Source organism: Podarcis liolepis (genome assembly GCF_965112155.1).
Source record: "Podarcis liolepis genome assembly, chromosome: 5".
In the NCBI taxonomy this organism is placed as follows: Eukaryota; Metazoa; Chordata; class Lepidosauria; order Squamata; family Lacertidae; genus Podarcis; species Podarcis liolepis.
Genome location: NC_139556.1, coordinates 16,728,759 through 16,742,704, shown reverse-complemented (window position 1 = coordinate 16,742,704; position 13,946 = coordinate 16,728,759). Strand labels below are relative to the sequence as shown.

Here is a 13,946-nt window from a genome sequence, read left to right as displayed (position 1 = left end):
GAATGACGTAGAACTTAGCATCCCACCAGAAATGCTGGAGCTTTCCTCCTTTAATGTTTCACGCCTGAGGATCCCTGAGCTGAGAGTTTCAGGTTGTTTATTTAGCATTAGAATTAGGCACGAGGTGTTCCCGGAGAACCACAAGCTAGAGAAATTCTTCTTGTTCTTAGGGTGCAAGTCCCAGGAAAAGCGAGGGAAGAGCCACAAGTATGACCCCAAATCGACCCGTTTCAAGAAGAAAGCAAAGGAGAGTTCTCTGAGGCACCTGAGGGCATCTAGCCAGCATCAGCACCGCTCGGCCAGTGATGAGGATGATGAGGATGAGAGCATCCCTGCCAGTTACCACACTGTGTCTTTACAGGTTAGTCAGGACGTAAGTATAGCCTGGATTTCTTCCTTGTCTTTCCCTGCGGTTATCCTGGTTGCAGTAGCTTCGGGTCAACCTAGGTGTGGCATTATTCATTTTCTTTGGCCTTGCATGACTGGGTTTTATTTTCAGAGTAGTGTGGGGAATAGCTGAGGTGGCAGCGGTTGGCAAGGAGAGAGTGAGTTGGATCAGGACCATGGCTCAAGGGATGAAGGACTTTAATCCAATACCCCCACTGTGGTCCTGATGCAAATCAAGGAAGACCCATGCCTGTTACTCACAATGGAAGGAAAACATCCATTGGTGTCAATAGAAACTTTCCTCCCACTGCAAATAGCAGGAGCAGCGGAAGGGGCTAATTCTATTTGGGAACACAGTGGGAGCAAAGGTTAAAGCCCCACTTCACCACAGTTTCTGTACAATTTGCCCGCCACCAGCCAGCTATTGTAAAGCACACAGCAGCCAGCCACACAAGGCCAAACAGCATGAATAACATCACATCTAGTTTGATCCTTAGTGATGCAGCATCTGCAGGGAGTTTCCCTATGTTTTGTTTGATACTATAAAATATATGGATACTATAGTACAGTCTAGAGTACTTTATTGGAAATGTATCTTCAGCAGGAAAAAAAAAGAACCATCAGGAATAGAAAGATTTCTTTCCAGGAATATGCAGAAGCCTGCAGACAGTTAGTTCCCTTGATAACAGTGCAAATGAGCACGGAATGACTTCTATGATGATGATACAGCTGTAGGAATAGGATGGTGTTAGTCTGTGCTTCAAGTGACTGAGAAGTTACAGTACTTCTGTCCCTGAAAGGAAACTGAAGCCAAGATGTGGGATTGTGTCTAATGAAGCACACAAAAAGTTTTGAAAGCAAGCTGTGTTTGCTTGGAGGGTGAAGTTGGCAAGGGTTATGTAGGATTAGAGTTTCATTAGTGAAGAATTCTTAGGTGGGTGGGCACAATGTACTGAAGGTCATTGTTGATTGGTGACCTATTGGCCAATTTCTAGTGGGAAGTCTTGGTGCCTCTTAGGAGCTGGGATTCTAGTTAAGGTAGACCTTGGTCTATCCTAGCAAGGCACATTTTTTGCTTGAGTGTCTACTCAGGCTCTTTTAATACAGATCTCTTTTATTTTAACTGTTAAAGTGGTACAGTGGTACCTTGGTTCCCAAACAGCTTAGTTGTCGAACAAATTGGCTCCCAAACGCCGCAAACTGGAAGTGTTCTGGTTTGCAAACGTTTTTCAGAAACCGAACGTCTGATGTGATTTCTGTGGCGTCCACAGCTTCTGCTGGAGTGCAGGAAGCTCCTGCAGCCAATCAGAAGCTGCGCCTTGCTTTCGAACGGTTTCGGGAGTCGGGCGGACTCCCGGAATGGATTAAGTTTGAGAACCAAGGTACCAGTGTATTGAGTTTGCACTCATACTTTATAGATTTAGTCCAGCCATGGGGTCCTAGGGAGAAAATCATGACCATGCAAAACTGAAGTTGCTACACCCTTTGGTTAGAGGGATGCAGGTAGTTGGGCGGGCGGTGGGGGGTACCTCTGTAAAGTGTCCAGAGGGTTGGAGTGGGTGCAGTGTTCCTTTCTATGGGAATTAAAAAGTGCCTTAGTTCTTGCCTGCATGGTTCTGTCTCTTATTGGGGTTATGGGGGCATTTTGCTATGAATCTGTATTTCAATACAGAGTAACGCACCCAACCAGATAATAATAATAATAATAATAATAATAATAATAATTTATTATTTGTACCCCGCCCATCTGGCTGGGTTTCCCCAGCCACTCTGGGCGGCTTCCACGGAAACCAAAAAACACTAAAATATCATACATTAAAAGCTTCCCTGAATAGGGCCGCCTTAAGATGTTTTCTGAATGTCAGGTAGTTGTCCATCACCTTGACATCCGATGGGAGGGCATTCCACAGGGCGGGCGCCACCACCGAAAAGGCCCTCTGCCTGGTTCCCTGTAGCTTCGCTTCTCGCAATGAGGGAACCGCCAGAAGGCCCTCGGCGCTGGACCTCAGTGTCCGGGCAGAACGATGGGGGTGGAGACGCTCCTTCAGGTATACTGGGCCGAAGCCGTATTCTAGAAGAGTGAAAAATTAAAAATAGGAATTCCCTTCCTATAGAGTATGACTTTCTTAACCAAACCAAGAATCAGTTGGAACTTCTGAACACGTTCATATACTTGTAGGCTTATCCCCTCAAGCCTGGGTGATTGCCCTATTTCTTTCCCTTCTGATAATCAGATTTGTTTTGACACAACCATGATAACAGGACATTGCTTTTCCTCCATTCTGAGCATTGACAGCTTGTTTTCATGTTGTTCATAGATAGGCAGGTTGTTTGTTGCCAACTTACCTCTTCTATTGCAGCTGCTGGACCTGATGCACACCCTTCACACACGAGCTGCCACCATCTATAGCTCTTGGGCTGAAGAGCAGCACCATCTGGAGGCTGCAGGAAAGAAAATTGAAGCAGACTCTCAGACCTTATGGGCCAATTGCTGGTGCCCATTACTGCAAGGTAAGCCTAGCCCATCCTAGCATACAAGAACAGGGTGGTCCAACTTTTTATATCAAGTGGGCTGCAAGAGAACTTTGATATGGAAGCAGCAGGGGGAGGGGAGCGAGGGCAAAATTTGTCACCCCACCCTGTGCTCACACTGCCCTCCTCAAGCTGGCTAAGCAAAGTGCCGGGCTTTGTGAAGAAGGTATGAGGCTCTGGCAGGGTCCTAGAGCCCTCACACCTCCTTCCCAGAGCTGGTAAAGTGCTAACGAGGCTTTGGGAAGGAGATAGGAGGACTTTAGGACCCTGTCAGAGGCCTCAAGCTTCCTTCCCAAAGCCCAGCGTCTTGCTTACAAGGCTTTGGAAAGGCAGTGTGAGGGCCAGGGAGGGGTGTCAAATGTTGCCAAAAAAGGCCTTGAGCATTAGGTTGTGTATTGGATTGCCCTGGAGTAGAAGATAGCAGCCACATGCATCAGAATTGGACATGAGGCATTTGAAGTAATACACTTTAAGGGAAGAGTGATATTAAACAAAACTAAAAAGTTGCTAAGCGCCCTGTGTTTAATCATCATCATCACTTTATTATTTATACCACATCCATCTGGCTGGGTTTCCCCAGCCACTCTGGGCAGCTCCCAACAGAATATTAAAAACAGGGGCGTGGACTTATAAAAAATATTGGGGGGGCCCGGGAAAGCTCATGAATAATAAATAAGCTCATGAATATGCAGATAAAGTGGCGCCGCCTCCTCGTGAGCGAATAGGGGAGAGCGTGCTGCGCCTATTAATCAGCTCCGAAGGAAATTGGGTGGAGCTTTTGCTCGGGAGGGAGGGCAGGAGGCATGCAGCCCGACCCTGTGCATTTTGGGCTGGGGGAGGGGCGGCGGCGGCGCTCTGCTGGAGGGGCGCCCGAGATTATTGGGGGGGCAGAGCCCCCCCAAACGATTTTTTGAGGGGGCTCGGGCCCCCTCAGGCCCCATGGAGTCGGTGCCTATGATTAAAAACATGATAAAACATCAAACATTAAAAACTTCCCTAAACAAGGCTGCCTTCAGAACACATATTCAGAACACGTTAAGAGCAGCTTCGGATATGTGTTCACCAAAGCAGAGACTGGGCTTGTTATATGTGCTTGATATTCTATGCCAGTCTCACACATGCATTTTTTGAAGGGAGCTTCCATTCAAATCTAGTAGCATGATTAAGCTGCTTGTTGCTAGTAAGCATCTTGCTACCGACCCTGTTATTTACTTTCACTGCACTTTGAGAAGCTCAAATAGTATTCCCCCTTTGCTTTTAAGAAAGATGTTTATGCCAAAATATGATAAACTTTTCCTTACTGGTCCTAGTGGACTCCCTACTGTGATTCTTCTGATTCGTTACACACCAGAACATCTTTTTTTTATTAATTTTTTTATTCAAAATTAAAATAAGACATATTATCCAAAAACATATCATCCTTGCTTTCTCCCCATTTCCCCCCTCCCACACAACCCCCCCCGCTCCCACCCCCCGATTTCCCTCAGTTTCAGTCTTTGGTTTCTCTGAGACTGCTGTTTTCTGCATGTTACAAAGTTTTATAGATCCTCAAACTATTTAGCTGATTATTATAGATAAAAAGTTTGTGAATGTTTATTCAAAACCTGCCAAGGAGTCCAGTTCACTTTGTTGCGTCTTCAGATACTTTGTAAAGGGTTCCCATTCATCCTTAAAGTCACAGTTATCCTTGTCCCGTAGCTTATATGTCAGTTTTGCCAGTTCTGCATAGTCCGTCAATTTTTCTTGCCATGATTCTTTAGTTGGGGTTTCTTCAGTCTTCCGTCCTTGTGCTACCAGAACTCTCGCGGCCGTTGTCGCATACATGAAGATGTTTTTCAGCTTTTTTGGTAGGTCTTTCCCTACAATCCCCAACAAAAAATGCCTCGGTTTTTTTAACAAATGTTACACACCGGAACATCTGATTTGAATGGCTCACACAAACAGTTCTCTAGATTACAGCCCTCCAGAAACTTGACAGCAACTCAAGATTGCAATGGCGTAATTTATATTTCTATGTGACAGGCCCATGGGTTGCTGTGACAGATTCATTTTTCAACTGTGCTGTTGTGGAAACCCAGGGCTCTATGCTGGTCCAGGACTACATTTAATAAGCATCCAACGGTTCTGTGCTTTTGGGGAGGTTGCGTGAAGGATGTAAGCAAGGGCTGGAGTTGCTTGGTGCAGAATGAAGATTCTCCCTCTCTCATTTTAACTTGCGCTCTTTGCAGGTATTGCCTGCCTGTGTTGTGATGCAAGGCGACAGGTGCGGATGCAGGCACTGACCTACCTGCAGCGGGCTCTCCTTGTGCATGACCTGCAGGCTCTGGATGCCTTAGAATGGGAATCCTGTTTCAATAAGGTATTGTTATATGCCTACATTGGCAATGCTTGCGAATGGGCTCATCTTTCCAAAGGAGGCAATGGAGGAGTCCTATCTGTGGAGGAAGATAGGACTTCTCCTGACCCAAAACCTTGCTGAGTTCTGGCGCAATTTAAACTGTGTAACTTTCTTCCACCTCCTAGTCTTTTTCCTCCCCTGGCAGAATATACTTCTTGAGGCAGGGAGGACATCTGAGAGATTTGTTGAAGGTGAGACAGTAGATCTGCTTGGTCATCACTGGGCAAGACTCTTTATCTGCTATCCTGATAAGTGGCCATGCAGAACAACGGTCAGGCATGAGGGAGAGTTTTCTGGGCTGCAAACGGACCAATTTATTTATTAAGGTCCCAATTTAGTAATTTATTAAGGTACACAGATGAAAGGCTAAATGTTCAAGGCAAATAGAATAAATGCTCTGTTTTCCCTTATCTAAAAGGTATCTCACCTGTACATTTGAAAATCTAGGCAGGTTCAAAGCATATATTACACATAGAAGGTACTGCCCCTATTTCAAGTAGAAACTGCAAAAAATCCTATTTTTTCCAGTTCTGAAGGCTTGGGAGAGGAGGGGGCTTTCATCTCCTTTGAGGGCGAGCTGAGTTTTCCCACTTCAAATTCGAAAAATCCAATGGGAAGCAGGACATGTAGACCCTTTACAGCAGGGGTCAGCAACCTTTTTCAGCCATGGGCTGGTCCACCATCCCTCAGACCATGTGGTGGGCTGGACTATATTTTGAAAAAAATATAAACAAATTCCTATGCCCCACAAATAACCCAGAGATGCATTTTAAATAAAAGCACACATTCTGCTTATATAAAAACACCAGGCAGGCCCCACAAATAACCCAGAGATGCATTTTAAATAAAAGGACACATTCTACTCATGTAAAAACACACGGATTCCCAGATCATCCGTGGGCCGGATTGAGAAGGCGATTGGGCCGCATCTGGCCCACGGGCCTTAGGTTGCCTACCCCTGCTTTACAGCATAGTTGTAAGTAGGCAGCAAATTCCTACTTGCATAGCATTTGCCAACCTGGTGCTTTCCTGATGCTCTGGACTACAGTTCCCATCAGCCATGGTCAGCACAGACCTTCAGTGAGCCTCTGCATCTTGCCTCCCTCAGTTGCAACCAATTCACTGGAAGATGTGCATCCATATAAGTCAATAGCAAACTAGCTAGCGTGAAGAGCAGTTCAAGGAGAATTGATATAGTTTCATTATCATTGGAGGAGGTGATTTCTCTTAGGGCAACCTTATTTTTCTTTGTTCCCCTGGACCCCTTCTCAATAATCTTTATGTTGTTGTGATCATCTGCTGCCCCCTAGAAAAAGTCAGACCGCAGGAAAGCTTCTTGCTCTCAACCCATACTTTATATTTTTGCCTCCTGTCCTTATTTACCAGTGTGCTGCTTATCTTGGATAATAGGTGCTGTTTCCTTTGCTGACCAAACTCCTAGAAAATATCAGCCCTGCAGACGTCGGTGGAATGGAGGAGACCAGAATGAGAGCCTCTACTCTCCTCTCCAAGGTGTGAGGCCTCTTACTTTTCAGAGAGCAAAGCTTTCTAATGTTAAGTAAGGTAAAGGTAAAGGGACCCCTGACCATTAGGTCCAGTTGTGACCGACTCTGGGGTTGCGGTGCTCATCTCGCTCTATAGGCCAAGGGAGCCGAAGTACAGCTTCCAGGTCATGTGGCCAGCATGACTAAGCTGCTTCTGGCGAACCAGAGCCACGCACGGAAACGCCATTTACCTTCCCGCCAGAGTGGTACCTATTTATCTACTTGCACTTTGAGGTGCTTTTGAACTGCTAGGTTGGCAGGAGCAGGGACTGAGCAACGGGAGCTCACCCCGTTGCGGGGATTCGAACCGCCGGCCTTCTGATCGGCAAGTCCTAGGCTCTGTGGTTTAACCCACAGTGCTACCTGCATCCAGTACATCACTTTAAAGGTCCCTCTGACTATGCCTATTAGGCAGTGGGGATGAGCAGACTTGAACTGGGGCTTTCAGGAGACACCCAGTGTCTCCACTTTGAATTGCTACCTTCCTTTGAACTGGTGTCCCCATTCCCGTGGGAAGTGGTGTAGTAGCCTCCTGCCCTGAATTCACTGTCACTAAACAAAAACAAAGTCTATTCTCCTAGTAACTTTTTCTGTTTATATGTACTTCACCTGCAATCTCTGTAGCAGGGTGAGGACTTTGTTTTAGCTCCCTGTGGTTGGCTAACAAGCTTTAAGGAGCCAGAGAGGATTTATTTTAAGTTACTACAATTTCACCTTTACAGTTGAAATGAAAGGATAACTTGCAAAAAGACAACCCTGCTTGTGCAGGTCACCCCCCCCCCCAATATATACACACAGAATTTAAAGCTTAACAACATTTCGAAGTAATATCACCCTGCCTGTCTTAATTCTGGTCATCTGTGTTAAGATTGTAGTGTGTGTACAATCTTGTGCATTTCATTAAATTGATTACTCTCGCAGGATTTAAGCATTGTGGCCACATGGTCTGGTGACTTTTTACAAAAGGCCTTAAAAAAGCTTTTGGGCCCAAGTGTGGCACAGCATTCCCAGGGTTTGGAATCCTTTAACAGGGTAGAGCTGTCTAGGATTAATAATAATAATAATAATAATAATAATAATAATAATTTATTGTTTATACCCTGCCCATCTGGCTGGGTTTCCCCAGCCACTCTGGGCGGCTTCCAACAGAATATTAAAATACAGTAGTCTATTAAACATCAAAAGCTTCCCTAAACAGAGCTGCCTTCAGATGTCTTCTAAAAGTCTGGTAGTTGTTTTTCTCTTTGACATCTGGTGGGAGGGTGTTCCACAGGGCGGGTGCCACTACCGAGAAGGCCCTCTGCCTGATTCCCTGTAACTTGGCTTCTCGCAGCGAGGGAACCACCAGAAGGCCCTCGGCACTGGACCTCAGTGTCCAGGCTGAACGATGGGGGTGGAGACGCTCCTTCAGGTGTTCTGGGCCGAGGCCGTTTAGGGCTTTAAAGGGCTTTAAAATAACCTTAAACATACCCTGTGGTGTCAGAGCAGTCACCTTAGGTCCCTCTTCCTCTTATGCTATATGCTTACTGTGTGATCTTCTGTTCTATCCTAGGTCTTTCTGCAGCACTTGTCTCCACTGCTCTCCCTCCCAACCTTTGCTGCACTATGGCTGACAATTCTGGATTTCATGGACAAATACATGCATTCTGGATCCAGTGACTTGTTGGTATGTATTTGCTGCCCCTTCAGGTTTCTAGGATCTCTCCTTAGTAGGCCCATGTCTGAAATGCATGTTAACACCCTTCTGGGCCTTTCCACCCTTCTTGGTCTTCCAGTGATCCAGCCCCATGTTAACCTCTGATAGTGATCTAAAAAGAGGACTTGAGGGAGCAGTTGATTCAGAAGGAAGAAAGTGTACAGGATGTCAGATTTTAGCTCTTAGATATGTCTTGCCTTGCAGCCAGAGGCCATCCCTGAATCACTGAAAAATATGCTGCTAGTAATGGACACGGCTGGAATATTCCACAGTGCTGACTCACGAACAGGCTACTCTGATCTCTGGGAGATCACCTGGGAACGCATAGACTGCTTTCTGCCAAAACTGAGGGATGAGCTCTTCAAACAGACAGTCATCCAAGGTATGCAAGCCAACCACTTTGTGTTACGTTTAGAATCTGTGAACAAGCTTCACGTTCTGAGAGAGGCACTTGGGGGTATGTAGAAGTGGCCATGCAAGGTTCCTTGCAGAAAGAAACAAACAAACAGGAAAGCATGCTTAGTTACTCACTGATGCAAGGCTCTTTATTTTAGCTCAGCATGTTTGGTAGTAAAACTCCTTCAGGAGCTTGAAAAATGTGCGAGTTCTTAAAATTCCAAGCCACCTTATTCTTCAAATCTAATCAATTTGTAAACCTAGTTCAGTATAGATGGCGAGGATTGCATTCCTACTTTTTCAGGCTGGTTCTTGAGTTGGTTAGAGTTTGAGTACAAGGTGTTTTTGAACATTAATAACACAAGTTTTTCAAGCTCCCGAAGGGGCAGCGTTTTACTCTGAAATGTGTTGAGCTGCAATAAAGAGTTTTTCATCAATGAGCACCAGAGCCTGTTCTCCTTTTCATTTTGTTCTCTTAAGGCATTTCTTTCCCCCTTTTCTTGTGCTCCTTGCAGACAGGAGCCAGTGCTTGGGGCTTGAGATGGACCCTAGAAAGCAGTAGATCTGAGGCTTTACTAGATAGCAACAGAAATGGAGCTCCTAGCCAATCCCAAAACCAGTGTTGTGCATCTCTTGCTTTCTTTGCCTGAAAAGATGCCTGGGCCTGAGCACAAACAGTCCTGATGGCTAAGTTAAGATTCACACCACAGTTCATGCCTTGGTTCCCTTGATGATGCAGACTATTGGGGAGGGGGGCTGTTGCACAGAGCGTGCTAGAATAGACTTCTGGTGTCTTGTCATAGCAGAGAATACTTGTGTGTGGGTTGGTGTGTATAGTCATGTCCCATGTTGCCAGAGCAGCCTGATCTGACATGAGTGGGAGCACGCAGTCTTGATTTAAGGGAAAGCCTTTTTCCTCGAGAGGTATAATCCTTTCTTTTTTCTTTTGCTTGCTGTTTTTATTTAGACCCAGTTCCTACCTTACCTACAGAGATGCATCCTCCCAAACCAACAGTATCTTCCCTGCCACATTCCCCTGGAGGGGATACAAGGACTGCCACCCATTCAGCTCCCTCTGAGAAGTCTCCTGAGCTGGCGGCCATCGGTAAGTCCTACAGTTCCTGCAAGAATGAGCTGCTTCTATATCACCACCACCACAATCTAATAGACATGATATAAAAGGAATGGGAAGAGGAAGAGGAAGCAAGCATTGGAGAGGTGTCGTTTCACTGGCTGATGAATGGGATCATGTTTGTCTCCTTCTTGCCATATTCTCCCTGAGAAGCAAGTGGCCTACGTCACCTAGCTGATGGCAGAAACGAGAGTTTGCCACCTTTTCAGGCAGGCAGCGAGGAAACAAACCCCTGCAGCTGATCCTTTTCTGTCTTAGGGGTTGGACCAGATCTCTTCATTGCTGCAAACTGGTGGCAGTAGTAACAGCAGCAGCAGTATTGCATGACTAATTTTTTGAATATCCTCATCACTGAACTTGATGCTTTACAAACTAATGCAAGTTAAACAAACAAACAAACCAGCAACAAACATATCCCTGTTCCAGGTTGCTTACAGTCTAAAGTCTTACAATGTGGGAAGTACAGCAAACAGAGGATAGGAATCCATATTTGTTAATTTTATATTCTTATGAGGCCACAGGCTTGTCTGACTAAAAGTGCTTTTGACTGCTGGCTGAAGGGTTAAAGATGGGGCTAGACCAAGAAGAGGTAGCGCTGGATAAAAGAGAGAAAATTCAGTTGCACTGTTTAAGCTTCAGTTAGAGGTTAAACCAAAGCATTCTCATAAAAGATGAGTTTCAGGGTGAGGTTTGAAGGCGAGAAAGAGTTGGCGTCACATGTGTTTGTGTTCTGGGAGTTGCAGCCTAAGGAGCAGCTAGGAAGAATGGGTAAAACCATTTAAGAGGACAGGAATCTGCTGAGCTGCTAAAGGTGTAGAGTTCAAGAAACAAATATATGCAGAATGGGAAACTAGTATAGGAATTGGAAGAGGCACGTCACATGGGGTGACCGAAGAGGCAGTGCGATGATGATGATGACGACAACAACGATTTATTAATTTATAGAATTTATATACCGCCCTATACCCGGGGGTCTCAGGGCAGTTCACAGAATAAAATCAAGATATAAAACCACAAAATACCTAATAAAAATAAAAACAACAACCCAGTAGCTACCCTCCCCAAAAAACACACATTTTAAAAGGGTATAGGATGTAAACAGGATCAACCAAAGGCCTGGTTGAAATTTTGCCTGGCGTCTTAAGGTGTATAATGAAGGTGCCAGACGAACTTCCCTGGGGAGAGCATTCCACAGATGGGGAGCCACTGCAGAGAAGGCCCCGTTCTTGTGTTGCTACCCTCTGGACCTCTCGAGGAGGGGGCACACGAAGGAGGGCCTCAGAATATTATCTCAGGGTCTGGGTAGGTTCATCTGGAAAGAGGCGGTCCTTGAGATATAGCGGTCCCTGGAACAGGGAGTGAAAAGAAACCAAGAGAAAAAGGAATGATTTGTGTGTACTTATACACACCAAGAGTGAGCTAGGTGAAGCTTGGGAAGGTCATGGAACATATTAAGTAAAGGTAAAGGGACCCCTGACCATTAGGTCCAGTCGTGGCCGACTCTGGGATTGCAGCGCTCATCAAGCTTTACTGGCCGAGGAAGCCAGCGTACAGCTTCCGGGTCATGTGGCCAGCATGACTAAGCCGCTTCTGGCGAACCAGAGGAGCGCACGGAAATGCCATTTACCTTCTTGCCGGAGCAGTACCTATTTATCTACTTGCACTGGCGTGCTTTCGAACTGCTAGGTTGGCAGGAGCAGGGACCGAGCAACAGAAGCTCACCCCGTCGTGGAGATTCGAACCGCCGATCTTCTGATCAGCAAGCCCTAGGCTCTGTGGTTTCACCCACAGCGTCCCCCGCGTCCCCATGAAACATATTATCTGGTGACTAATTTTCCTCTTGAACAAGTGAAAAATCTATTCTCCTCTCTCAGCAGACCCCGAGACGGCTTCAGTTCCAAGCAGTTCCAGTCTCTCTGGACCACAGTTCCACCCTCCAGCAGCGGCACCTGTGAAAGTGAGCTCAGCGAAAGATGCACCTCAAGCAGTGGCACAGCAACCTCTTATTCTTCAGCCTCTGGCCTCCCCCTTGCAGGTGGGAGTGCCACCTATGACTCTACCTATTATTCTGAACCCAGCCCTCATAGAGGCCACCTCTCCTGTGCCTCTTCTGGCCTCCCAGCGGCCGACTGACCCCATGACAGCTTCTGAAGTCAACTGAGGAGAGGAGTAAAGAGGACAGTTGGCTGCAGGGGTGATGGTGGTACAGGATGCTCTGTCTGGTAGAAGCCATGATTGCTGTAGGGAAGACCCTAGCAGAAGTGTGGAAGGCCACTTTGCAATGTAGCTGTCCTCCCCAGTGGACCTAAGGCCAAAATTTCCATCCCAGCTCATCTGTTCCACGGCCCTTGGCTCCTTTTGTGCAGAGGCAATCTCTGTGTGGGTGATGGCCGGCTTCTCTTCTCTTTAGAGTTAGGAGGCAGCAGTCAGTTTTTCAGCACAGACCTTCTGCTGCCTGTGATCTAAAAGAAAATAAAGAAGATAGGCGTTTCCTGCAGAATGGAGCAGGGGAGCTATATTCCCTAGGAAATTAAGCAGAGACGCTTTTATTACGGATATTTGCTTGCCTATATTCTTTGGCGTTGACTTGAGAATATGACTTTTCCTATCGCCATTCTTTGGCTTGACTCTTCGGGGTCCTCTTCAGCTACTCTGCTGGGTAGCGAGAGATGGGGAAAAAATATCTACCCAGTGGACAAGACCAGAGAATGTGGGACAGGAAGCAGAGGCCTGGGCCCAGGACAGGGAGGGGGAACCTCTGCAGCGCTGAGCGAGCTGTACCATCTTGACTAAGTCTTGTACTGGAAGCTCTCCTCCTTTCAGTTAAATCTCACTGGGTGCCCTCCAGGCATTCTTTGCTTGCACTCACGATCTCCTCACAAGATAACTAGACTCGGGCGATTAGTGCCCGATAAAGTGAGCGGCTTCTGGGAGCGGGCAGGAATTGGCCGTACATGATGCTCTAACTCATTTGGGAACAGGCTGCTAAATTTTCCTTCTGGTCGCTTTCACTTTAGGAGGATGCTGTTACCCCCTCCTGCACCTCTGGCCTCTTAGCACAAAAGCAGAGTGAAATGTGTCTCATCTAGTGCTTCCTTCCTCTTATGCATTAGGCTAAAATTCTCCACATTTATTGCAGAATCCCATTGGGAACTGAAGCCAGTGTCTACTGTGTGGAACGGCAGGTGACTGTGTGTGTGTGTATATATATATAAGGAGTCTATTGACTTTTTACAGTGGAATAAATATGACCTGTAAATGAATTATTTTGGCTTAGCAGTTCTTCTCCCCCGCCCCATCCCTCCCCCACCAGGGGTGCCAACTTGAATAAAATATTGGGGATCCCAGGTAAGCCCCCCCATATAATCAGTCACATGATGTGCCACACCCACCATTTGAATGCCTATCAACTTGGGGGGGTGACCCCCTCAAATATTTTATATTCTCCTACCACATTCATATTTTGATGCCGTTTGAGGGCGTGCATGTTTTATCACCCTTAACAATTGATGATAGCTCCTCACGGACATGAGGTTCTTGTCCCTACCTTGGGGACTCAGCCAATCCAGCCTTTTCAGGTGTTCCTTCAGGGTGGTGGAGGCGCTGCAGATGGCCAATTGTCTATTGTTGCCATTAGGTAAGCCCACATGGTGGCGCATACAGTCCGTTGACACCACCCTGCTCCTCACTCACCAATCTGCTTGATGCCCACTCAGGCATGTTGCGGTGGAGCATATGCATGCCATGAGCACATGGAGTGCACAGCCTGGAGTGCCTTCCTCTCTACCGCCTCAGTCTATTCTGCCTTTCCCGACAGTACTGCCTGCGATGCACTGAAAAGGAGATTAGGCAAGACAGCCA

The 13,946-nt window shown here is 46.5% G+C and overlaps 1 protein-coding gene across 23 annotated transcripts in view; it reads left to right on the top strand.

The window, feature by feature from the left end:
* GBF1 (golgi brefeldin A resistant guanine nucleotide exchange factor 1) overlaps positions 1-13,348 on the top strand; it is an 85,190-nt gene extending 71,842 nt beyond the window's left edge. For 4 of the 23 annotated variants that reach the window (XM_083502325.1, XM_083502323.1, XM_083502318.1 and 1 more), the window contains 9 exons: positions 171-361; positions 2,748-2,898; positions 5,148-5,278; positions 6,728-6,829; positions 8,414-8,527; positions 8,762-8,939; positions 9,921-10,058; positions 11,963-12,120; positions 13,225-13,348. In XM_083502325.1, the coding sequence (XP_083358451.1) occupies positions 171-361; positions 2,748-2,898; positions 5,148-5,278; positions 6,728-6,829; positions 8,414-8,527; positions 8,762-8,939; positions 9,921-10,058; positions 11,963-12,120; positions 13,225-13,242 (1,181 nt within the window). In that variant the 3' untranslated portion in view covers positions 13,243-13,348. Of the gene's footprint in view, positions 1-170; positions 2,162-2,372; positions 2,899-5,147; positions 5,279-6,727; positions 6,830-8,413; positions 8,528-8,761; positions 8,940-9,920; positions 10,059-11,959 lie in introns of all 23 variants that reach the window. The other 19 variants (XM_083502330.1, XM_083502329.1, XM_083502326.1 and 16 more) reach the window with 8 other exon arrangements.
* Positions 13,349-13,946: the final 598 nt, after the last annotated feature.